This window comes from Coloeus monedula (assembly GCF_965178545.1).
Source record: "Coloeus monedula genome assembly, chromosome: 8".
Lineage (NCBI taxonomy): Eukaryota > Metazoa > Chordata > Aves > Passeriformes > Corvidae > Coloeus > Coloeus monedula.
The window spans coordinates 11,561,613-11,588,111 of NC_138788.1; the positions used below are offsets into that span (position 1 = coordinate 11,561,613).

Consider the following 26,499-nt stretch of genomic DNA (forward strand, 5'->3'; position numbering starts at 1 on the left):
CTTATACTTCTGCAATGCTACTTTACTTTGTGGATTTTGTGAAGATTGGAGCTCAGAGGATCATCATGACAGTGCAGATTGTAGGAATGACAAGATATATATGGCTACTTCTTTGGCTTTTGCACTCTTATCAGAGACCTGTTTTCCTTGACTTGCTTTGCTGTCTCCATAGCTCTGTGTAAGTGTGGGCAGTGCCAAGTAGGCAGTGGTTGGCACTCCAGCTCAGTGCCTTGTTATTCACAGTTTTGACAAGGGTAGCAGACAACAGGCCAGAGATGATCTTTTATGGTTTCTGCCCGGGTTTCTGTATGGTTATTTACAGATTCCCTTGTTCAAATCCTGTGTTGCCTTCCTTCACCAACCTCAGTTTAAGTTTGCCAGTATTTTGAAAACCATAAAAATGATTACATAAAACAATCGATGTTTTCTCCATTTTTAGTAGCAGTAAACAAGTTTTAGCAACAACAAAAAAAATTATTTCACTCAATAGACTCACTGGGAACTGCAAAACATAAAGCAGCCATTTCAACACATTCATAGAACATCCATTACAAAAGTTAATTAATGTACTAGCTAATAGGAATTATTATGTATCATGCAATGCTAGGGCAATTGAAGACTTTCATTTACTTCAGAAAGTAACTACCAATAAAAAGCACTAGCATACTGAATGCTTTTGATCTTTTGCTTTAAAATTACAATCCCATTTCTAGAAATAAGTGTTCCACTTGAACAAACCCTTCTTTACTTCAATAGACGTAGGTGTGAGAAGGGGCAGGTGTCTAACTCCACCTACCAAGGGCATGCAGCGAGACTGTGCTCAACTTACGACACAGGTGTTTAAAATGACAACAACTTGAGTGCCTCTCTAGTCTCAAATTTCTCCAGCATCACCGAATTTTTATACCACAAAAAGAGCAGATCCAATAAGGAACACAGAAGTAGTAAGAATGTGGTACACCCCCTTTTCTGGACTGGATTTGCACAAAGTACAATATGACAAGAAATTCCTCAGCCTTCTTATCAGAGTGATTTGATGCAGGCTGGCGGGTAATCATGGCAGAATTCTGTCCATAAAGTTTTTTTTTATTATGGCCCTAATTATTCTAGAACAACATAAAATGGTTATAGTATCATCAGTAGAAAATGGTCGTGATATGTAAATCTATAAAACATCTATGCTGAAAACACACAACAGAGCATTTTAGATCTCCCAAATTGAAATTAGGCTGGATTTTATTAAAGAATTTGCAAAGATAACCGTTTCAATAACTTAATGCATCTGCAACACTTCATGTGAAACAAGCTGTATTTTTTAATTCAGTATTATTAGGTCTGAACTAACTCCCAGTGGGATGTCTTGTAAGTTTAGGATTTCTACCTTGTCTTTGTGATGCACATATTCTGTGGGAGCCGCGAATGAGAAAAAGAGGAAATTATTAAATAATCATAGGGAACTAGTCTCCTACACAAGAAAAACAATCTGATTTTCAGTGAACATTCCCAAATTAACAATCAACACTGTTGTCATTACTCTTAAGCAGCTTCATTTGGGGGCAAGGCACTTTGAAGCTTTTTTCATGTATACAGACTTTAAAGAAGTGTGAGAGTACTACCTGGCCAAAAATTTCATATAATTAGCAAAGTTAAAGGCATTATGAATAGACTGCCCAGGAAATCTGACAAGGCATGGAAAGCTTTTACTTTTAAACCACCCGCTCAAATATCAGTCAAACAGTAGCTAACTATCAGTTCAGGACACACAGAAGCACCAAGAAGGGATAGGATGGCAGGGAAATGAAACAAGGTTTTTAAATTGCTCTCATTCTTGCGATCCAAAATAATTGAAATATTTGTTACATATTTTCATTTTTATGCAATGTGTGTGTTTAAGCTTTATGTAACATTTTACAGCTTGTATGTAGAGTGCTAGTGTTTTGAGACTTTACAGAGATAAAACTACATAACAGAGTTGACTGTACTTTCCTGAGCAAGTGGAGACCATGCTTCTGAACACCACTCAATAATTCCTCATTACGTTTATTGCAGTAATTTCTTAGAGACAGCTATTCATTTCACAAACCCAGCATATATCTCTCCACAGCTTCTCTCCTCATCTGTATTCTACAATCTGGATCTTGTCTATCTTTCTATCTTGTCTAGCTCTGGAGAAAAAAAGGTAGCTAGGAAAGTAGGAAATGCAGGGAAAATAGCATCAACCACTACAGCACTTTCCGATTTCTACAGAGACTACAGACTTCTGAGATCTATCCTAGAAAAATCTTTTACCAACATGACCGTGGATTTTAGGGAGATTTGGCACCCCTGCACAAACGAAAATAAGAAGTCAAAACCAAACAAACCAACCCCCAAAACAAACAACTCAAACCAGGGAAATCCACCCACAGAACCTTAAAACAAGTCTCTAAACCTGAGCTAAACCAGGTTGTGCCCATGGTATGCAGAGCTTTTGCAGACCCGGGAACAGAGTTTAATGGGGAACCCCAGAGAGCAGCAGAAGGAACAAGCTTCCCCTGGGGAAACAAGATCAGTTTTAAGTTTCCCACACGCTCATGCCTAGGGAATCCCCTTTGAAGTTGCTGGCTGACACGACATCTGTTTCATGCCACAGCAGCTGTAGGGTTGAAATCCAGACTCATCAAAACATACATGGCTCTTGAATTCACTGTATTTGTTTTATACCTTTTGATTTTTCCCCTGGTAAGAAGGTGGAAGAATATAAATTGTAAAATTTACATAAAATGATAAAACAACCTCCCTAAAAGGATTTTTAATACTGACACAATGAACTTGAAAAAGGCAGAAAAAAAGCGTGAAAAATCCAATAATATCTTCCTGACAAAAATATAAGTGCTCCCCCTGCCCCTAAAAGAATATTCAACTAGAAATTATTGAAACTTGTTATCCTATGACTTAGGCAGCTTTCAGGTGAGTGCCAGTCCTAAATGACAAAGCAAACAGGTTCAATGAGCACATGGGTTTTTCATCATCAGCTATTTGAATTGTGGCTTGACCAGTACAGACCACAGAGGAAATAAAAGCTCCAGGAAGACAGTAAATCTTTTTCTGTTTGTAGTACACTTACATTTATGTCCTTATAAAGATATTTTCATAAAGGGTTGGGCCAAAGTAGCTCAGTCATGTGAATTCTGTGACTGATTCACATCAATATGCCTTAGCAAAACAGAAGAGTAATTGTTCAGCTAATACCACTAGCACACAGGTAGATCACCGAATTTTTTTATTTTTTACTTTCAACATTTATGCATCTACAGCAGGGGGTTTGTTCACCTGCAGAACAGTCCTAAGCTTAGCCCAGTGCAAATCTGAGCACATAGGGCCATGCTATTTTAAAGTGTCACATTCAATAGCTTATGCTTGAATAGTCTGAGACGGTGTCCCAGGATATGTAAAAAAGTATAAACATATATCTATAAGAACTAATAACCTCTGTTCTGTACTACTCAGCATCAATTCAATATACAGTTTGTGATCTGATTGTGCCAGTCCTTCCCAGGTAGCTCAAACTATGCTGAAAGACACTGTAGGTGACAGAAAAGTGCTTAGAGATAAAACTAAGTAGGCTTGGGAGCTCATCCGTTTGCTCACTAGCTCTTGTCATTCAAAAGGCTTTCTTAAAAATTTTTTTTGAAAACTTAATTTGGTGACAGCTTCTTGCTAAAATTATACCATATTTAACTATTTTCACAATACTTCTCCATATATTTTCCTCAAGATGTTATCAAGGTGATCACACCTTGATTCTATTCCAAATAAAGCCAGTAGAATGAAACCAACAGCAGTTAACTGCCCTGAAAAACGAGTAGACTTCAGAATACTCTAAAAAGCCCCCTAAAAGTGCTGATGAGCTTCTTGGCAGCATCAGCAAAAGGAGTCCAAGCAGTAGATGTTCATGGGAACTGAGTTACTTGCAGTAATTCAGGTAAGACAAGATACATCACATGTTTAATACAAACGTTTTTAAACTAATACAGCTGCAGGTGAGTTACTGCAAATGAGCTCATCAGCCCAGAATTTCTCTCCATCAGCTGAAAAATAAAATTTGTAGAACCAAAGAGAATTAAAATTGGAGGGGAAAGCAATGGACCCCATCACTAATCGTAATGAATCTTCCAAAATACCTGTGGGAATGCTAACAGTGTCACTGTCATAGTTTCTGCTAAAGCAAACAGAAGGTTGACTAATCAAACTGGCAATTTTGATCTGCTAATTGTGATGCCCTGAAGCTTATAACACTAAAAATAAATTTATTTTTTGTTGAGCTAGTTAAAAGAAATAGCAACCCACGTGCATTTACAAAAATACCATATCAAGAAGATTGACATCAGCAGACATGCAGATTTTTCTTCCCCTGGGCACCAAATTGCTGATGTATGTACATGCTCCCTTCTTGGCATAATTGATTTTCTCTTTCTGCTCAGTGGCACAGACTTGGAATTGCTGGTGTCACTGCAAGCATGAATATGCAAGTAAAGGACACACTAGCTAGGATAAGTCCAGAACTCCTTCATCTAGAACCCAAACTTGAGCCCAATTTAAAAGAGAATACCAGTTGTTTTTAAATATTGAACTTAAGAAGGCCTGAAATAAAATTACTATAAAGAGTGCATATTACACTAACATGCCTTTGTTATTCCTTGCTGGAGTCAAAATTAAACCTGAATCACAAACACTAAAAGCAGCTAAATAGGTTTTTTGTGCCTTTTCTGCCCTTTCTTAAGAAACAGTGAGAAGGCTCCATCACCTCCTGAAAACACAAAAATTGCCATTTATGCATGACAAGTTTTAGCAGCTCCTTTAAGCAGAGAAGGCCCAGCCCACATCTTTTTCTGGAATCTTTTCCTTTAGTTCACTCTCTAACTCTCCTCTGCCTTTAAATGAGCTGAGGTCCTCAGACTCTGGTAAGGGATCTCTTGTTACATCCTTCATGCAAAGTAGAACTATCACCCCTTTATATTTTTATTTTATTTAATTAAAGCTGATTGATCCATGCCGATCAAGAATATAATAAAGATATTAATGGTATATTACTGTATTGTTTCCCAACTGAATCTATCTTAAATCTTAATCAGCAGGCAAGATAATTCCTAAAAACTACAGATTTCTGTGACTAGAGTATCCATGAAAACCAAGAATTTCACTAGTAGTGAAATTGGCAGCAGTGCCAAAAGAAGCATTAAAACCTTAGTCGTGAGTTAACAGCCACACACCAGTATCACAGGCAACTCATGTGTCAGGTTATGTTAAATCTGTTATTTTGGCAGAAGCACAAAAAACGGGGGATTAGCACCATGTCCTCTCTAAATCCTGGGGAAGGCCTTTCCTTTCAGTCCAAGAGGGAGCTACAGTACCGAGCATCAGGGGAAGATCTGTTTCACACTGCCCAGCAGAGAGTTATTCTCAGTGGTGTCAGAGAGCTGACCTGATGCCAGGGAAAACACAGTTTGCTCCACAGATACAGAATACAATTTTCACAATTAGTTTTCCCTTTCAGGTAGAACCAAAAACAGACATAGCAACAAACCACATCCTAAGTTGCTCCTATATTTTCGTCTTGGTTTGCTCTTAAAATTGCTGGATACCCAAGAGATAGAGTGGGTCAGGACCTCTTCAGCAAAACATTTTCAAAATGGAAAATGCCATTTTGAAACTACAGCATCCATTGGCTCTGACAAAACTATTGTGTGGAAAGATTCATCATGCCCCAGGGCACAGAGAGGGAGACAAAGGCATGGTCAGCAATAACCACAGACTGCTGGCTAGCATATTCAACCTTGCTTCAAGCTTACAAAGCTTTGCTCAGTTCAGAACCACTATTTGAAACTCTTTCCTCCCACTCCCATCTGCTGCTAAGTTATTAATGTGCCATCAAGTTATTCTGCAGCATGAATCTCTGAAATTTAGAAGTCTTGAAATTTATCTAAAAGTGGTTTGAGAACAGCTTTTAAATCTTAAAATTTGTGTACAACAAGGAAATCTTGAACACTTGTGCAGCCCTACAAATAAGACCAGAACCCAAATGCTCCCTGAAGACAGCCACCTGAGGCTGTCTTCTAAATACTCTTTGAAGCTCTAAATACATTTTGCTCCTTAAATGATAAAGTCTTACAAATGGTCCATACTAACATGGGTCCATGTAAAAGCCCTATCTAAGGCCATTGTTGTGAAGTTTAATGGCATTTCCTGGACAAGTTCCTTATCTCAAGTCCAGATAAAATGGTTCAGTCTATAACCAAGCCTATCAATCCATAAAATCCATAAATATAATGCACACGTTTAATACAGCATTCCTTTTCAAATTCCAAATGACAATATCCAGCTGAATACCTTAAAGCCTTCCACAACAGCAAGAAGCAGAGCACTCTATACACCTGTAACTATACCTGTGAAGGTGGTGGGCAGGTTTCTGTACTGCTCTGTGGGGATCATGTACCAGTGGAAGAGAACGTGCAAACACAGTCACCCTCTATACCCCAGCCACTTGCAAGGCCTGTAGAGCTCTGGGTAACAGCTCAGACTCACCCTCCAAGTAAGAAACAAGGCTAGGCACTAAACCCAGCAGTGCTTCAAAGACCTAAGCAATGTGCTCTGTTCATCCTGCTATGTACTTAAAAGGGTGGGAATGGACAGATGAAGACTTGATCCCATGTTGGTATTTAATCAACAATATGACCAATGCCATACACAAATAGGTTAATTTTCAATGCCAGTTCCTCTGGCTTTGTCCCTCTTTGCTTCCTTCAATGCAGATGCTGGGGCTTTAAAACATGTTGACATACTCTGTTAAATGAAACCAAATGTTTATTATTAACAGACTTGTGTGGAAGGTGACCAAGCGAGTGACTCGAGTAGCTTGACAATGAAAGCTCCAAGGGCAGCATTTCTAGGAGAGTCTCTTTGTAATTGACTTTATAGCCTCAGATCAGCGTTAATGACATTTGTAATGACTCATTTTTCTTAAGTACAATTACATTTTAAATATACACACAGGCACATTTGAACAAGTTATTTCCAAAATGCTATTATCTAAGACAAGTGGAAAAAAATTCAAGTTTCTTCTTCCCTAACTGTCTTTATAATCTTCACTCTCAAAACGAGCTCTCCTTCATTTTCATCCATTTTTCTTTGCTAAAATTTCTTGGTTTTACCAAACTAGTGGCCAGCAATTTTCCACTCAAGATGTAACTGTACTAGGAAACTGTATTCCAACACAATAATGCAAAAACTTACTGCCCAAATATAAGAACATACAAAATAAGTGCAACAGCATGAAAACATCCTTATCAGCATCTCACAGACGAATACTGAGGGCACAGCAGGATTAAAAAATTTGTCGGCCAAGTATCCATAGCATAAGCAGGAATAGAACCCAAATACCTCACGTGTCAATCCAGGTCATTAATCATAAGATAATGGAACTTGTTAGGGTGATGTTAGCCAGTGTGAGAGGGGCTGAAGCAACCTTGAAAGTTGAGACAGTCACAGCATGACTGCTGCTGACTCACTCTGCAGCAAGATGCTGCTCTGACCAGCTCAAGTGAACCACAGCAGCGTTGCCTCAAAAGCAAGCTACAGAACGAGTACAGGCTCTGCTGATTAAACTTGCTCTAGGGTCCACCCACCAGTAACATGAGGCAATGCCTGATGGAAACATCTTCAAAATGCAAGCAATTTGCTGAGGAACTGAACTTACATAACTACAAAAACAATTAGACCTCAGAGAGTTTCTGTATCAACAGATTTCAACACTCAGAATATAGATAGCTAAAGGTCATCATCCACACTTTACAGAAGGGGATATGAAACAGAATGATAACATGATTCATCTATTACATGTTGTATGAGCCAAATTTAGGCCTTCAGCTCCTCTGATTTGTAAAAAACTACCTTTTCAACAAGACTGCACAATACAGTGTCCCTAAAACCAATCACAGTGAATCGGAAAGGAAAAAAAGACATTTCACTGAACTTGTATCCTGACAAACGCCCCAACATTTGTATGCACATACCTAGGTATGTATATAAACAAGAAATTTACATGCGTATGCTCCTTTACCTATACGTACAAAAAAGTCTGAACAGACTCTGCTGTACTACTGAATGTAGGAATAAGGAAAAACACCACAGTATAGATACATGTCACAGTGAAGAGAGAGCATGCCTAGCTAGCATAGTTCTCCTTAATTCTATTAGAATGTTTCTTAATTCCTACATTTCTTAGCTCCATTGACAGGACAGATCTAATTTCTGATGTCAAAAAACCCAACAAAACCCCAAACAAACAAAAAGATCAGGGGTTGTTTTTACAACAGATTGAATCTGTGACTAGAGCTCAATTAACTATGTATGTTTTGCTAAGATTAATGGACATATTCTTCTACAAGTCTCAGCAAATGTTTGAGCAAGGTAGGAAAACAGATTAGCACAGAAACAGAATGAAATTCAATACCTGTTTTTCATGCATATTTATTTGCAGGCTTGCTGGTGTTGTTCTTAGCCGTAAATACTAGATGAGTTATTAAAAGATATTCATAGCATTCAGAAAGAAATATTATCATGTTATACAGTGATAGCCTACAAATTAATACCTTCTGCTTTTGATAACTCTTTATAAAGAACTTCATGATGTTTGAACAAGACTTAACAAAACTTGTCCCTCACCCTCCTGTGGCATTACACAGTAAGGTCCTAACATGGCAGTGCAGCAGGTCAGACCACTCACTGGATTCCAACCTGGGACTGCCGCCCGGAACTTGCTCAGTGTCCAAGGCAGGCAGTGGACTGTAACTGAGGAAAGGCTTAGCATAAACAGGCATCAGATCTGCTACAGCACCTGCACTCTCTGAAGGTTGTGGAGTACAGCTAAGAGATGGGATTGACACTAACAACAAAGCAGACTGTTGGCGGGGGTGGGGGGAAGACTTTTCAAGTAGTCGTTTAAAAGAAAAACCTCATTGCAAATAAGGAAAATCATCTCTGTAGCAGATCTGTTAGAATGTGGAAACCAAGAAGGAATTTAGTAAGCAAGCAGTAAAGATGATGGGTAGCTACACATCCTTCCAAAATTAATGTGTGTTTAGGATGGATGACAGTGCTTGTTCTCAAATTGTGAGCAATCATGAATGTTACGCTCCTGAGTATGTGCATGTGCCTAAATTCGTGTGCTGTGCCCACCTACCTAGAGTGGCATGCCTACTTCCAAAAAGGCTTTTCCTACATTAATCACCATGGAAACCAATGAAGGCTTCTGCTACGTATTCAAACACAGAAATTAAATACATAATTTTAATAATAAAAATAAATTTACATAATTACTCGAAACAATATACCGACTACTAAACCATCCCAATTCAAGTAAAATGAAAAACAGGGTGGGAAAGATTTGCTTGTGTGCGGAAAGGCTGCAAAGATGGCAACCCTCAGCTGCGCCTGGGTACAGGTGGGGAACTTCGTGGGGAGGCTGGATGCAGCCCGGAGCCTTCCCCACGGGAGATCAGGTTCTGCACAGGCACCCGTGCCCGTGTGTGACACAACACGGGCTCGTTCCGCGTCAGCCCTGCGGTTTCGGATCAGGGCTATCAGATGGCTGGCTCAGGCAACTTGAAAAGAGAAACAACTCTGACCGAGGGAAGAATACAAACAATTATCAGCGGGGAGGTCTGGGCGATCCCGGAGCAGGGCGATGCCGGAGCAGCGCGTCCCGCGGCTCTGCCCGCCGACGGGGCACCCCCGGCAGCGCTCCCCGCGCACCGGCACACGCGGGGGAGAGCGCAGGCACCCGCGCCGTGCTGGGCTCGCAGAAACACGGCCGGTCTGGTGGCTTAAAAACGTGTATCTGGGGGGAAAAAACACAGAAAAGGGAAAAAAACAAACAAGCAAACAAAAGGGGGAAGAACGAACAACCAACCAACCCAAGCAGAAAGATCAAATGCCCAAAGAAGAAAAGGTGCCCCGGCTCCCCCCGCGGCAGCCCCCGGCTGGGTGCGCCCTCCCCGCGCGGCCCCGTTTGAACGGGCCCCGCCGCCGCTCAGCCAACGGGGCGCCGCGGCGGCCGTGACGTCAGGCGCGGCGGGAGCGGCGGCGCGGGCGGGCGGCGGAGCTGTCAGAGCCGCGGGGCCCGGTGCCCGCGCCGCCGGGGGAGCGCGGCGCCCAGGAAGATGAGGGTAAGCGCCGCGCCGGGGCGGCCGCTGCCGGCGCCACCCCGCCCGCCACCTGCGGGCTCCGGGGGTGCAGAGCGCCGGGGCGGCGCGGAGCGGGAGCCCCCGTAAGCGTGGAAGGCACGGGTGGGTTTGGCGCGGAGCTGCCCCTGCGGCGGAGCCAGCGCCCCGCCGGTCCCGCCACGCGGAGGACGCCAGGAGCGGCTCCCGGCGGCGGCAGCGGCAGCGTCCGGGGCAGGCGGGAGGGCGCAGCGGGCGGCAGGTGCTGCCGGGGGCCGCCGCAGCGCTCCCCGGCCGGGCAGCGGGGCTGGGGCGCGGGCAGCGCTGCGAGTGCCCCGGGAACGCGGGGCCCCGGCGGCCGAGCGCGCCCCGCGGTGGTGCCGGTAACGGGGTGGGAGAGCCAGGGCGGCGGGGAGCGGCACGGGCTGCGCCCCAGAGGGGTCTTTAAAAAAACTGATGCAACAATGAAAGCCGCCTTAAAGGAGTTTAAAAGGCTTGATAGCAAAAGCGGGGTACGTTTCCCGCTAAAGCATCGTTTCAGAGGGGATTTGTTTGATGGTTAGCTTCCCTTAAAAGCCCTGTGGAACTTCGCGTTGTTAGCCAGAAGTGCTCATCGCAGCCAGACCATCCTGAGGAGCAGCTTGGGGCAGTATTGCTATGGACCTTAAAAGGGAAAAAAGCAAATTACTGGCGAGTTACATAGTACAGATAGCAAAGCCGTTAGCTTCAGCGTATGCTTCGGCTGCTTCTCAGTGTTGTGTACTGCAAAGCTTAGGCCTAACAGATAAATCAGTAAAATACTGAGTAAGCTGAATGCACTTTTGTGCAGAACTGTAATTTTTAATTTCTTTTGATATGACATTAGGCCCTGCATTTTCTGGTTTTTTTGACTCTTACGTCCTGAACTTCTGAAACTGAACTCCGCTCCTCATTGTGATGCCCCTGGTTGCTATTAAACAGCTGCTATTTTTTAACTTACAGGGAATTACACTTCCCTTCTAGCTCTATCATGTATGTATGTACGCAACAGTCTTTTGGTAAAAGCCATAAAACAGTTCTACTTATCAGCTTCACACATAAGTAAATCTGTCACTTTGATAAACAAGTTCTGTTAATACTGTATTTTTTTCTCACAATGCACTTAGCATTTGTCAGAGCTTAAGAAGAGAAAAATGTTCTGTATTCCAGTTGTAAACATGAATGACTGACTTCAGGGAGTTTGAGAGGAAAAATGTGCCTTGCATTAAAAAATTGCTCAGAAGAAGACTTAAGAGTGAGAGATGAGCGCAGTTAGAAACAGCTGTCAGGTTAAAGGTACTGGTAATGGCCTAATCCTTTTCATCTACATAAGTGCTTTTCATCTATGTCAATATCTTGTCTCTTTCAGAGACAGAGAGACAGCAGCTCAAGAGTTAACGCTGCCTTCTTTGCACTTGATCTCCTAAACAGTCTTGACTATTTCAGCAGCCAGGGGGAACTGTTTTGATGCTGAATAGCATTTTCAACCTTTACATACAGTAGCAGGATGTTTTGTTTAGTCTTCTGCATAGATTTAAGCTGTAGCCAATTTAAAACAAACAAAAAAACCCCTTCAGTTTACTCAAAGACTGTGGTACAGTGATACAGCTGTGGCCAAGGGAAGGGAGGTGCAAACCCCAAACCTTCGTGTGGTTTTTGTGTTGCGACAAAAGGTTTGTATCCTAAGCAAAGATCTCCAAACAGACTATTTAAATTGGAGTTGTATATTGCAGTACACGTCACAGTTCCACCCAGTTCCTGGTTTCACGTACATGTTAAAAAAAAAGGCAGTTCTGTTCAGACAGGATATCCCCTGCTGTTTCCAGTGATATCAATGTGCAGAAGATGCACTTCTGCTGAGACCTGGATTACATCTAGCTGTAGAAGTGGCAAGGGATTTATCATCACTAGTAAAGTATTTTAGCCAAAGATGTGACTTCAAAGTGAGTAAAAAGGGGAACATTAAGGCTTTGTTTGTTTGTTCAGTAAGGCACCACTTCAGTATCTTGGAAATTCAGAAAGCACTCTGTATTTTCATCTCCATCTAGTTTTATGCATAAAGGATAAGAAAAACTGTGGAGAAGGAAGAAATCAAGTGCAGTGAGGAAAATTCTTACAGCTCGTACATCTACAGCCTTAGAGACATAGTTTAAAGTGCATTTCAAACACTAAAGCCAGCTTGCAGATGTGTGACTGCTTGGATTCAGAACTCAGCTTGAATGCTGAAGCTGCCTTCAGTCAAATATGTAATTGTGTTTAATGTATGCCTCTGTAAAACCCACACATAAGACGTCCTGAAAGAAAGCTTAACCCTCTCTCCCTTTCTTTGCCGCTTCTGCAGGAAACTATGCCCCAGACACCAATATTTTCCAGCATGCTTGGTTCCAGTTGTAGTGGGCAAGTGCAGCCAGACATGGGAGAGAGATGTGTGGACCCTGTTTATCAGGATGGGAACCTTGTTTCTGGATCACTGGAGGCCTTGATAGAGCGCCTGGTGCCCACCATGGACTATTACCCAGATGTGAGTAGTCACTGAAAGGTTTTTAATGCCCATGGTTTTACTGCATTAGTATCTGGACTGGTACTTTCTCATGAAATTCTACCTCTGATTCAAGATTAAGATGTAGGCTAAAGATGCATTTATTTTAGTGGCCATATTCATTCACTGAAGATGTTGCTCAATAGGGATATTGTCTGTTTTTAAATGAGAGCACTTGTTAGAAAGATAAAGCCATCTTGAACTCAAAAGTGCCTTAAGAACCAATTAAAAGCAGCATAAGCTACAGAATTTTTATAATTCTAAGCTGCTTTAGCTCTAATGCAGCCAAGATTAACTACTAACCTGCTCCTACCTAGGGAAGCAGACCTGAAAACAGCTCTAGTATTTTTTCCTGTAATTTTCTATGCATATCATAGTTAGGTCATTGGACAAAAAAAAGAAAAAAAAAAAGAAACCACAACCCAAAATAGATTCTAATTAAAATACTCTCTTTCTCAAGACATTTTAATGGGCCAGTGCTGTAATAATGTATGTTCTCGAGCCTGAAAATGATTTTGAACATCCTCATTGCAGTCCTCAAAGTGAATAGTTCTTATAACTCTGGGGTATGCAGTAAGAATCTGAACCTAGGATATTGCTAAGATATCACTTTATCACTTAAAATTACTCTGTATGCCCATTAATGAAAGATATTATTGAAACAAGCAGCCAAAGATCAGAGAGGATATATAACATATATTCTACTTCAGCTCTGAAGAAGGAGCAGCTGTGACAGAAGTATCCCAGCACTTTGAAAAACTAACAAGGGAGCAGGAAACTGCAGTCACTATTAACTTGTATGTCAAACAATGTTCGTTGTAGTGGGCCATCTTGTATGTTTCTCTAACTTGTGTAGAACATTTTATTGTGGTCTCATTTAAATCACAAAGTCCCTCCAAGCTCCCACATATAACACCACACATCCTCACAGTCGTCACCCACAGAAAAGGGACTCTCCATGTGAGAGTTCAGTGGTAATATGCAGCAGAATTGCCATCGATCATCAATATGGATTAAAAAAGCAAAACCAGCATGGTTTACTATTCCAGTTCAAAAGTAATCCTAAACCTTATATTTAAGTGTGGCTAACATACAATTGTGCTGCCAGTACAAAATCCTTTATGAGACTCGGAGGGGTAACCATTGGTAGACATTAAATCTCTGTTCCACACCCCCAAGTGCAGAGTGTAGAACAGATGCACAGAAAAAAGCAGTGGGTAGAGAGCTGGCACGGTAAAACAGTGGAACAGCTTTAGGCTAATCCAAGGAGTCAGTTCCTTGTCTTTTGTGTGTTACTGGAATATGGTTACTTGTTACTTGGATTTCGAGACTGTAGCTAAGTTCTTTAAGCAGCTGCTAATGCACATCCCTTATTGTACCTTGTAACATAAAATCTATTTATAACACAGCTACTCTGAAAATGGTTCCATAAAGTGAGTATTACTTGAGGGGTCTACAACTTATTTTGGAATGCTGCTAGTTTCCATGGTGCTATCCCCTTCAGATCCCATGCAAGAGTGAATTACAAACCAAGCAGGCATGGACCCCACCCTGCAAGCTGCAGTTTAAATAGGCAGCCAGCTCTCAGCTGAACATCCAACAGAAGCAGTCAAGGGGAGCTCCATGGAAAGAGACAACAGCATTAAACCGAATTCGTCTCTTCTACAGCATAACACATACCCTTTAGTTAAATCAGATCACCCAATTTAGCTGAAAGGATTAATTATGAGTAGATAAATAAGCTCTGAACTTAAGGAAGGAGCTGTATTTGAGTCATCTACAAACCCAAGTTTTCTATTTCACTTCAGTTACATGTTTATACTTCATTTCATGCTCATTTGTGGTTTTAGGGGAGTTGCCACAGAGGGTTAGTGGTAGCCATTTAGGCTGATATCCTGTCAGAAGAGTATCCAGTTCTGTATGTTCAAGAGAGAAGTTATCAAAACCTCTCAGTCTCATGTCTCTGGCTACTCATATACAGAAAGGCAGCAAGGTATCACCAATTAATTCTCACCAAGAGAAGCTACTGGTAACATTAGAGCAGAGGTTACCTTAGTTTCAGAGTGACACAGTTGTAATGGCAGTACTCATCCAAGTTTTCTGATTAATTTGTCTGAGCACAATGCTCAGAAGGCATTCCTGCCTGTGTGCACATTGAGCTTATGATCACAGTAACCTTCTGGACTGAAGAAAAGGGAGTGGGGGAGAGAGTAAACACAGAGTATCTTTCTGTGCTGGTTACAGAAGCAAAACAAAAATGTATTTGCCATGTTGGCAGAGCACAGGCAAGGGAGGACAGGAAAGATAAGCGCCTACATTTGTGTTCCACTCTTTTGAGTCTTGTTTGTGTGCAGGGACTTGCTCAGCACATAGGAAATGTATACTCATGAGACAGAGGAGTTCAGGAGGTTAGGAATGGAATGTACCAGTCTGCAACCTTGTGCCCAAGCAAGAAAATATTTGAAGAAAATATTTCACAAACACAAAGTTTCAGAATGAGCAGTGAGGGCACACAGATAAATTTTACTTTTTCCCTCCTCCTCGAGAAGTCAGCAGTGCATTCTTGGGTCAGAGAGTAACAATTCCTTCTTTAGTCTTGTGCACTCATGCTCTGTCTTTTTTTTTAAATATAATTCAGCTCATCTCTTAGCAACAACTTTAGGCACTAAAGGAATCTGGCTTCTTATTCTCTTGCAAAGCACAAGCCCCTTTTGTGTCTACTTACGTTCTTCCAAGTGCAGAAAGGATTTTTTTTTTTTTTTTTTTTGCCTGTCCTCCCAAATACCTGTCACTTTCAGGATAAATGGAGCTTAACTTTCACTCTTATAGCTTATGGAAGCATTTTTTAATCATTCTTAATCAAACCAGCTAGCTACAGAGCTAAATTTCCTTCTCCAAACCATCCTCTTCATGGCCAGAGGACTGCCTGAGAGACTGTAGGTTTTTACACCGTTAGAACATTTAGCCTATCTGTGTACAGTAGTGCAGATGCATCAAATCACATAAATCCTTGATCTAGATAAGGCATATGACATTAGTATCTTTACTATCCAAAAGAATTGTGTTCCTAGCCACTGAGACCTGCCACTAAGCTGAAATGCAAGCCTTAGTTCAGTCTGAAATTTCTTTATTGGATAAGGAGTGGCTACTAGCAGAGAAGCAAGGAAATGGGGGGGTCAGTACTGCTGTCATTTTTAATTTGGTTCTTAGTTGTAGTCCTTGTCTGTGTCAGTAATAAAAGTATCAAAAAACTCTCTCAATTTGATACCAGTATAGTGTAAACCAGCATATCTTGATTGACCACACTGGAACAATTTTTTTCTTCCAAAGTAACGAACCTAGTTCCAGTGAAGTGACTTTAAAAAATTGAATAAAGATACAGCAGATGGATTCCAGAAGGAACAATAATTTGTTTCTCAAAAACCTAAAAGCCTAATGCTGTCTGAAAAAACATTGCATGGGCCCAGTACAGCTATTACTGATTACAGAGACACATCAGCAAGCCTGAAATGGAAAGTACACACTGTCATGGCCTGTATCTTCCTACATCTTGCCAGTTCAAAACGTCTATGAACATCCTGTAAAACATTATCAAGGAAAGCAAATAAAAGCACAGGTCATCTCTCTGTGTCACACTTTTCTTGTTGTGTGAGTGGCTCTTTCTCAGAGCCACTCTGGATAAACCCTGTGCCACATCACACAAGCTTCCACCAAGGATACCAATGCTAAAGTTACTATGAGAAGCAAAATTACATCTTTGCTTGAAAGAATGTGTTCCAGCTTATCAGAGCAAAGGTCACTGCCTGGGCAGTGTGGCTTAAGTTGTGGTTCCCTGTACACACACATACAGACGTCTTTCAGACAGGTCTCTCAACTCCCAAAGCAAGAATGTGGGGAAGGGATCAAAGTGTCAAGTCCTTTTTTTGTCTCCCCCACCCATCTCATCTCTCAAATGCAAAATAGAGTAAAAGTGAGGGCTGCTTCAAGTCTTCAGTGCAAAAGTTTTCACACAACCCAGTGACAGCTGACACACCCAACATTAAATTCCTGTTCCACATAGTTCAGACTCACAGATTTAAGTTCAGGGACAACGACAATAGCAATGAACACATGAGATAGCTGCAAAATATAACAGAGGATAACTAGGCATAGTTAAACACACAAACACATACCCCAAATCTCACAACCCAGCACTATTCTTTCCAGTGCTTGCATTCTGAGTAGGAGCGTATCAGTTTAGGAATAATTTTCCTATGCACAAGAGTAGATGATTTGATATGTTGTCCCATAACACAACCAAGTCCCCTTTTGTGAGTTAGGTTAGCTTTTCAGCCTTATTTTAGTGCCCATTACACATCACATACACTACCCATAGATTTTGATAGAATTGGTGATCTTCATGTTTTTGTCACTATAAACTCTGAAATTCTGGAGAGACATGAAATATCAAACAGAAGCCTAATTTCTTAGATATCCAGACATACACTTGTGGGCCATGCTTGCCACCGTGCCATCGAGGGGGGAGGCCTTGCTCTCGGTGTCCTGTCACTGCCCTGCCCACCTGCTCAGTCACCAAGAGCTCTATTGTTAGATGGCCCCACAGTCCATCTTCTGGAGGCATCAGTGGAAGCTCTCAGGAGCCTGACCCAAACTTTCCATCCTGTTAGCCCTTCTCCTCCTCTCTTCCTCCATTCATAAACAACAAGGCAAAGACTATGGATAAACCCTGGTTTTGGTTGTACAGAATTAATGCTATTCCTAATTTAATACATGAACCCCAGCACTAATAAGACCCTCAAATCAGAATGAGCATTTTAAATGCCCCTGCTGTATCACACTCCACTCTGTTCTTTTGTCAGCTTCCTCCAGAAGCTCAGGACAGAGTGGTATGTCTAGATATGTGTTTAATCTATTATATTTTTCACTCATTCCCAGAACACTGTGACTTTTAGGGTTTTTTTTTTTGTTTGTTTAAAAAAAAAAGATTCTTTTGCCGTGATATTTGGTAGTTAGTGCTAAATTTGTACTACAGGGCACACTGAGTACTAGAGATGTGAAAACATTTTTCATTAATAGCACATTTTATTGTGATTAGAGAGAGAAACACCATACCCTCTTTGGGGTCATAAAGATACCATTCTTGTTTAACTACAAGTGTGTTTTAGAGACTGCAAGGAACAGAATTTGGTAGCTGATAGTAGAGATACTGTATGTTAGACAGCTGGTCCTAAGATTTTAGCTGTCTCAGTTCACTTGCCCAGTCCAAGGTGGTACAAGCTCACGCTGACTATTTAAATGCACTTGTCTGTGTCCTGCAAAGTCACATTAGTAAAACATGGTCAAAGTAACAGTGCACATTTCAAACATAAAAAAGGTTAATTGAAGTACTTTGTCAAGGAGATCCACTATAATTTCCCAACTCCACATTTTGTCAGAAAGCCTAAGGGAAAAAGGGAAGTACTTATGAGATGCTACTGTCATTAGTCAGGCAATTACAGTCCAATACAGAAGCCCAGATTCAAACACTGAACCCAGACTAGGACACAAAAGCATCCTCACTTCAATTAAACTATCCAGAATATGATACAATGGATACATGTCCAGAGTACCATACAATGCATCACAGCTTTTAAATCTCAAATGGAGAGGTTATTTCTAATGAGACATCATCATTGTTGGTATTTATTAGCAGTGCTCATATTCAAAAGACTCTGAAACAAGCCCCAAAAAACTAAAGTCAAACTTAAAACTACATTATTGTCATAGGCCCCCAATCTAAGTGAAAACTTTTGTCAGCGATTGTGGGGAGAAAGGAATAAAAATCCCCATACATTAAGAAATTACAGCTGTGGTTTGGAATACATATGAAGCAGTTTCCTGCAGCTCAGTGAAAAACAATCACTCTTAAAGAAACAAAGCAGCATTAAATAGTGGTGTTTAAAAGTCATAACATCCTACATTAGACATATTTCATTTGTGCTTTTGGTAAGTGATGACTAATTAGGCACACTGAATCTGGCATTTTAAAAGGAAATCATTTGATAATTGGAAAACCCCACAGTTAACAGCCTTAAAGCCTATAGCATTTCCTTTTAACAGAGCTAGAAAAGACCAACATTCGTCTGGAGACAGGAAAAACTACAGAAATTTTAAATGGAGGAAACTTATATTCATAGGTTACAGATTAGTTTTTCCAAGGAAGACAGATTAGTTTTGCTAAAGTTTTTCAACTTGCTTTGTTATTTTTGTGTTGTTTCTTTTCTCCTTCCACAGAGAACTTACATCTTCACTTTCCTGTTGAGCTCACGAGTCTTCATTCACCCACACGAGCTCCTGGCTAAAGTGGGGCAGATCTGCATTAAACAGAAGCAGCAGCTGGAAACGGGGACTGAGGCAGAAAAGGTAAATGGACCATTACATCCCTCAGTTAACTGGGCTGCTGTCACTTATTTTCCACTCTCTCCTCATTGTAAAGCTAAATAGACTGATAAAGAATAATATGAAATTGTAATTGGCGTTTGCTGCTGGATGCACTTGTATTTGGGTCTTTTTCCTTGAAGTACCTTCACTTAATTTGCTGGCCACATTTGCTAGAGGTTATGCCTTACCAGTCAGCTGCAGGTCAGTGCTGTGCACCAGAGCAATATCTGCCATGAAACCTGCCCAGCAAGCTGGTTTGCACTTTTGAGCTTTGACCAAGTAAGGAAAATCAGATTCTAGAAGAACCCTTTCTCCAGTCAGCCTCACCATCCTTTTAGAGTTAGCAATAACCTCTGCTGTTAGGTTATTGTTGGGGTCAGTATAACAGTAAATCCGAAAGTTACCTCTCACAAAAATTAAAGAGATGCACTTATTTAAAAAGCTAGCCTACACTGACGTGGTTTACTACAATCAGTTAAACCAAACTTACATCCAAGTGTCACCATTTGCAAAGTGTGTATTAAAAGACTTTGGACTGAAATTGAAGTTCCAGGAAAGTCCAAGCTGGGAATCAAATAAGAGTGACAGAAACAGGATGGTACCAACAAGTATTTAAAGACCTAAATTGTTTAAATCCTGGGCATGTTTTGGAACCTTTCTTCTCCGACAAGAAATTACATGCTCACATGCCTAATCTTCAGCAAATTAATAGTCCCATTTTGTTTTCTCCCTGGTGTGTCTGTACTCTGAGTGAGGAGCACAAAAGGCAGCCCTTGTTGGTCAATAAAGAGTTTTTGACAGCAATACTGACCTAAAGCTTTTTCTCCCATACTATTCCTGATGTGCAGCCTCTTATTAACATCACAAAATTGCTCCACAGGACAAACTAACCATGGTGCAAAATTTCATCCAGGTCAGTCCCCTGATCTGCTCTCCAAATATCTGCATAGCTCATCCTGTAGGTGGCTGGGGAAGCCAAGGGCCAGGGAAAGAAGGTGCCAGAACCACTGCATCCAGTCCTGTACTCAGAGGTGATAATTGTCCCCAGCACCACTGCCAAACTTAATTTGTGACTGAGCACACTCTGCTCTGTAAGTTGTAATGGTTCCTCAGCACCACGTAACTAAACAACAGAGATGGGAACATCTAAAAATGCCAGGACCATCTGAAATATGGAATGAGTCAATCTGAGCTGTACACAGGGAAAAGACTGCTGTGAGCAGAAAGTGTCCAAATACATCTGTGAAGTACTTGGATTTAAAATGAATGGGATAGAAGATGAAACTTTCGTGAATAACAATGCACTTCAGAGATTTTCAAATGAAAGCAGTCTCTGGGGACTAAATCAGCTGGGTATTTAGAGATACAATACTAATTGTAAAGTAGTATTAGTGTGGCTTCTCAGCAGATGTGTTAAAAAGTCATGGCTTCCTAGTAGAAATTAAATGGCATTATGTCCTAACAACAGGATGTCAAACAGAGCAGCTCATATTCCAAACACCCACATTCTTACACCTGCTGGCAGCTTGGAAATGGGCCTGCAGGAAAACCAGCAAACAGCAGGGTGACAATAAAACACTTTTGGGACGTGGCTTTAATTTACATGCTCTTTCTACTATGCCCTTGATCCATTCCTACCTCCTTAATATAAAGTGTAATTTTTTCCTGCCTTCTAAACACAAACTTCTTGGAAAACACCACCTAAACTTCTAACATTCCTCTCAAAATGCTACTTTACTGCCCTCTGCTGCAAGCACCTGTTTTACAGAACAATTTGGCTGCTAGCATTTGCAAACATTTGTTTTTCTACATGGCAACAAATAAAATCTCATTTCACATGCAGGATAAAAACTCTTGACTCAAGATACTCTTAAGTATTCACAGTCATAATCCATGAAGGTATCATCAGCTACCAGCACCTTCTAATTAAGTGGCTGCATAGCAGGAAATAGCTGACAAAAGCAGTTAAAGCATCTCTGATCATTTCTGATAGAGTTTGCTTATGCAAATCTCTTAAGACAAGCTGGACAGCTTGGTGCCCTGGATAGCATGTGAGCTGAGGAAGCAGCAAGAAACCAGGTTTTGAAGTTACACACCACAATACTTATCATTCTGTTGGTTTTGACACTACTGGCTAGCCAAAGAGCTCTACAGAAATACAACCCAGAGAAAAATGGATTGAAAAGAAAAACACTGTGAGGTGTCTTGAAGCCTGCTTAGAGTCCTTTTAACTACTCATAAAAAGCAAGAATTTCACAGTTTAAGACATCAATTATAACATACAAGTCAGTAGTTAAGACTGGCCATAAAGGAGAAAATTTAACTCTCCATAAGTGCATTAGAGATTGGAAAGTCTCAAATGAGATTATCACTTGTATAGTATTATTGAATGGAAAAAACCCCCTGTTTTTACCACTATGGTACATTTTTTCTGCAGCTAGAGAGTATTTTATGTATCTAAAGTTAAAGAAGAAATAACAGGAGAATGTAGAAGTTAGTTTCTATTAAGTCTGTTTTGCCAGTCTTTGAATATGTAAGTTCCTTCAAAAATTACTATATCCCCTGGGTTTTGATGCCAGTAAGTTCTCCTTTTTAAAACCAAAGAATAAAAAAATACTCATAACCAGTTCATTGCCATTAAATCTTTCCTACAAGCTCAGTACTGCTATTGCCCTCCTTTCTAATGGAAAGTTGTTTTTCAGTCCTGTCTTGTCTCATGCAGAACAAGGTCAATCCACAGTACTTAATAGAATTATTTCTCTTCTCAAAGAAATATTTGTGGGAGAAGTATTCTCATGGACTCCAGAGAATTCTGTCAGGCCTCACAAGGGGAGGCTCGTGTCTGGAGTAGGACTAGAGAAAAGTAGGTTGGTAGGTTTATTGCAGCCATGACAGAAAGGAAACTGTGCTGCTACCCACAGATCTGTGAGGTTTCCATCTGGGTTACCACATGCACCAAGCCTGTCACGCTGCTTTGGGCTTCATCAGAGTGCACATGAAACAGAAATCCCATGTTCTGCTACGCTGAGGTCTTTTAGCATTGTTCTCAGAAAGTGTACACCTTATTTTCATGAGTGGTAAAAAGCATCTGATGAAACATTAAGCTTTTTTAAACCTGAAGAGTGATACAGTTTGCAGTTTGTCTTGCAACATTCCTAACTTTCCATACTAAGAAGGCAGACCATAACAATTCAAAAGTAGATACAAGAGATGGGAAATCAGTGTTCATAAATCACTGTGTTTTAACCTGTGCATGGAGTATAATCTGGGGTAATTTGGCTGAGTACTACAAGCACAAAGCTTCACTTTTCTCCTTCAAACCTTTTCCTTCTATATCAGTGCCTAAAAAAACTGATGAAATATAGCCTGGTGTTACACTGCACCTACTTCAAATCATGACAGCTAATGCTACCTCTTCAGTGGGCTCCTGGTCTTTAAGGAGCAATCTTACACACAGCAGCACTAAAAAAGCATCAGCTATGACTGATTTAGTCTCTTCTGCTTCTGGGGTCAGTCTAGAGAACCCATAAATTCTTTATGAACTGAGTGTTCATATGGAGATGCTTGCCATGGCCTGAGGTGAGATTTTGAAACCTTTCTGCTCTCACCACTCCTTTTGCAGTTCCAAAAATTAAAAAGCAAGGATAGTCAGGATGATTAATATTGAAAAACAGTTCTGTAGCAGCTTTTGGTAAACAAAAGTGGAGTAGGCACATACCTGTTAACTTTAATTGAGTGGAAGTGCACTCCCTGGCTGATTAATTGTCCTTCACCACCTACAGATTATTCAGGCTCCATGCATTTCCTAGGAAATAAGTATAAATTGTCTTTTCCCCAAGGCAGATGACAGTGGGAGTTTGAAGGACAGGCAGCAATAATCTGGAGCTCTGTCCCACACTTGAGAAATAGCTTGAAGCTGCACTTGAGGGGCACTGAGACACTGCTTTGCAGGAGTGCCCACTGCTGGCAAAAAGAATGGTGATGTTTTCTTTTTGGCCTCCCTATCCAGCTATTCTGTGTTTCTCTCATTAGCAGCATCGATTAAATGCTGTCAATAAAAACAGGTAGGAAATGCATGCTAGCAGTTTGCAGGTCTTAAACCAAAAACAACCCAAGAAAATTCCCTCTAGACTTACAAGGAGGCACTGGCTTATTCTCAGATGGAGGATTCAAGGGTGCATGGTTTAACTTCAAAGTTCTTATCAATGGTTATTAATATCCTCATTGACTATATAATGATGAGATATACTTTAAAAAGCAAAACAAAACCAGCTTTGTCTCGTTGACCTTTGGTTTTGATTAAATAAACTGGGACATACCATCATGAGATGATGCTTTGGCAGGAGCTGCTACCAGCATTTGAAGACATTCTCTATTTGTCTTACAGCAGTTTCCTGTGGTGACACTCACATGTTCAGTCCCCTCCTGCCCCCCAAAGAGGCTGCTGGGCAGTGCAGTGAGGGAAGGGCTGTGCTGTGCCTGGGGGGATGTCTGCACTTACACAAGTGGGGAGGGAACACAAAGCAAAGCTTCCTCTTTTTCCTCAGTGCATCACAAGTTGGGTAGGAGGATAAATATAACCTGAATTAAGGTTTGATTCTTCTTGTTCTTGAAAAGTGTACTTAGCACTCACTCTCCCAATTTTATAAGAGTGCTCCCTTGGATGTACTGGTGCTGCTGTCCATCGATACAATGGAGGGGGGAGTAATTGGCATCCAGTTCAGGTCTAACTGATGAAAAGCCTTAGGTGAGTCACAGGTAACAAAAAAAAAATTTAGAAAACTACTCTTCCTACTCCTTTCTGTGGATGATAGCTTTCTGAGCAAAAGCCAATACCTTTTATTTTCAAAGTCTGTTTTGATTTAGACATCGTGGAGAGAACACATACATCTTTCCTGTCATTCATTTATTTAATATACAGCTCAGTCTGGATGGTCTGATAAATTCTATGGAACAGAAATATCTTTGTGAACATTTTTCATGGAAGACAGTTGGTAGAGTGCTGTGGTTTGAATTCAAACACTACAGTACTGCTGCCTCAGATGGCGTAAATCAGCTTAAATCCCATGGATTTCAGTTAAATAAGTCACTTGAACTGTTCTGTCACCTTTGTGGTTTTATACAGCTAACCTTGAAAATATCTTCGAAGTGTTTGGTAAGAGACATTACCAAGCTATCATGAAAGGAGGCTAAATGATACTATTTAGGAATCTAGTGCACAGTGAAATATGTTCTTTTTTTTGGTTCCCCTCACCTACTATTAATGCAAAGTATTTTCAAGGGTGTTTCTAGATTTCTGTGAACGTTTATCAGTTAATTTTATTTGCAGTTAGACAGGTCTATGGTCAGTAATCAACTCATTGTTTCTTTCCTAGGCAAAACTAAAATCCTTCGCTGCCAAAATCATTCAGCTCCTGAAGGAATGGACTGAAACTTTCCCCTATGATTTCCAAGATGAAAAATCCATGAAAGAGTTGAAGGAGATTGCTCACAGGATCACACAATGTGATGAGGTAGGGGTGGGAGGAGGAAAAAAAAGTTAAGTGCTCAAGCAGTATTTGACAGCTGTTACATGAACTGTGCCATGTTCTGTACAATCCTGCAGGCAGTATTTTCTAAATGAACTGCAGCAGCAGTTGCTAAGCTGTCAGGGTAACCACAGGACATGGGCTGCCTGATGGACTTAATGGTCCATTAGCAGAAACTGTCTATGTATAATCACCACACGTAAGAAGAAGAGAGAAAATAGTCATGACAATGTGAAAAATGACTGTGGTGTGGAAGGAGAAAGAGCAGTAACTATAATGGCTCAGGAGGATTTAGTAATGAATTACACACCATCCTTTGTGCATTGTTACTACTCTGTAGGTCTAAATTCTGCAAGACACACCAACTAGTTGTATCAAATGTACCCTTGGCCAAGGTGAAAATATTTATTACCTAGTAGCTCATTCCCAGCTTCTAACAATAATAAGCAGCTGGTTTATTGCAATGTTTCAGGTGAGAGCCACAGTATTGCTACAAAGTTTACCTTCGAGCTCTGCTAGCTAGTCCATCACCAGTCTTAACAGCTCTGAGTTTCTAGCCTGTGAAGAAAACTAGGCCTTGAAAAAACCTTCTAAAGCAAACAGATAAAGCAAATTGGAATAAAACTAAGGGCTGTTGGTTTTTGGCGGAGGGGGGAGCAAGGGGGCCGGGGGGGGGGGGGGGGGGGGGTTGTTGGGGCTTTTTGTTTATTTTGGCTTTTTTAGAACACTCACAAAGCCTACACGTTTTGTTCATTGGGAAAGTCACTGTTAACAACCAATAGAACCATTAGGAGGAACTGGGAAGACAGTGGTAGTAGGTGTTTTTGTTGATTCAAGTACAGAGAAAATGAAGAACAACAGGTCTGACAGCATGGCATGAATCAGGGGTGGGACAATAGAGTGAGGTGTTGCCAAGCAGTCAGAAGGAAGCACGTTTGTTTTTTGCATCAGCAAAGATGTTTGCCCGGGTGCTATATGAGAATGGCAGTGCCTCAGCAGGAGGGAAGAGGAAATGGGACTGTAACATGCCTTCTCTTCTCTTTGCAGACAAGGGCAGAGGGGTGCATGTGGGCAGAGGTAGTACTGTGAAAGGGGACTTGGCAGAGGCTTTATTTAGAGTCTCTATCTTAGTATTTAATTTGTCTGTCACTTTGAACTAGAAAGAAGTTGTGCCCTTTCTTTCTTTCTCTTCCCCTCCCTTCCCACTCTTATGTATGAATAATTGTCATTTGAGAAAAACCTGTATTCATGGCATGGCTCAGTGCTCTGGTGTCCGAGGCATGTGATGACATCCATTAATTACAGCACCACCATATTTACCCCCTTAACAAGGCTACCAGACAAGTTCCATCATTGTAGAGCTGTGCCCCCTGTGACCCTTAGGAAATACTAATTTGAAGCTGACAACAAGCAGCTCTCACACTAAGTTTTTGTTACCACATCAAATTACCCTCCATACTATGCCTCAGTGTGGAATTATGGTAAAGGCTGGGGGTTTATTTTGTATTTTAAAGCTTTTTCAAATCCCCTTAAGGATACTGTTCTTCTTACATAAGGCAGAAAATCAACTGAGAACACACACAAAGCAGTCAGGTGTTGTCCTAGTGATATCAATCAGCGTACCAAATAGCTAAAGCTACAGCCAGGATTGCACCCCAAAGTTGGTAAAAATGAACTCAAACAAGTACAAATCATTGTACAGTCACTGGCTTATCTTCCAAAGTGGTAGGGAAAATTAGGGTAAAACTAGTAATTAAAGGAAACTGTTAAAACTCTTAAGGACATTTGTTTAAGC

The 26,499-nt window shown here is 40.9% G+C and overlaps 1 protein-coding gene across 1 annotated transcript in view; it reads left to right on the forward strand.

Moving 5' to 3' along the window:
- Window positions 1-26,499, forward strand: part of RASGEF1A (RasGEF domain family member 1A) — a 52,004-nt gene that overhangs the window by 14,512 nt on the left and 10,993 nt on the right. Inside the window, exons 2-4 of the mRNA XM_082286077.1 lie at window positions 12,559-12,738; window positions 19,030-19,158; window positions 24,552-24,689. Of these exons, the coding sequence (XP_082142203.1) occupies window positions 12,559-12,738; window positions 19,030-19,158; window positions 24,552-24,689 (447 nt within the window). The remainder of the gene's footprint in view (window positions 1-12,558; window positions 12,739-19,029; window positions 19,159-24,551; window positions 24,690-26,499) is intronic.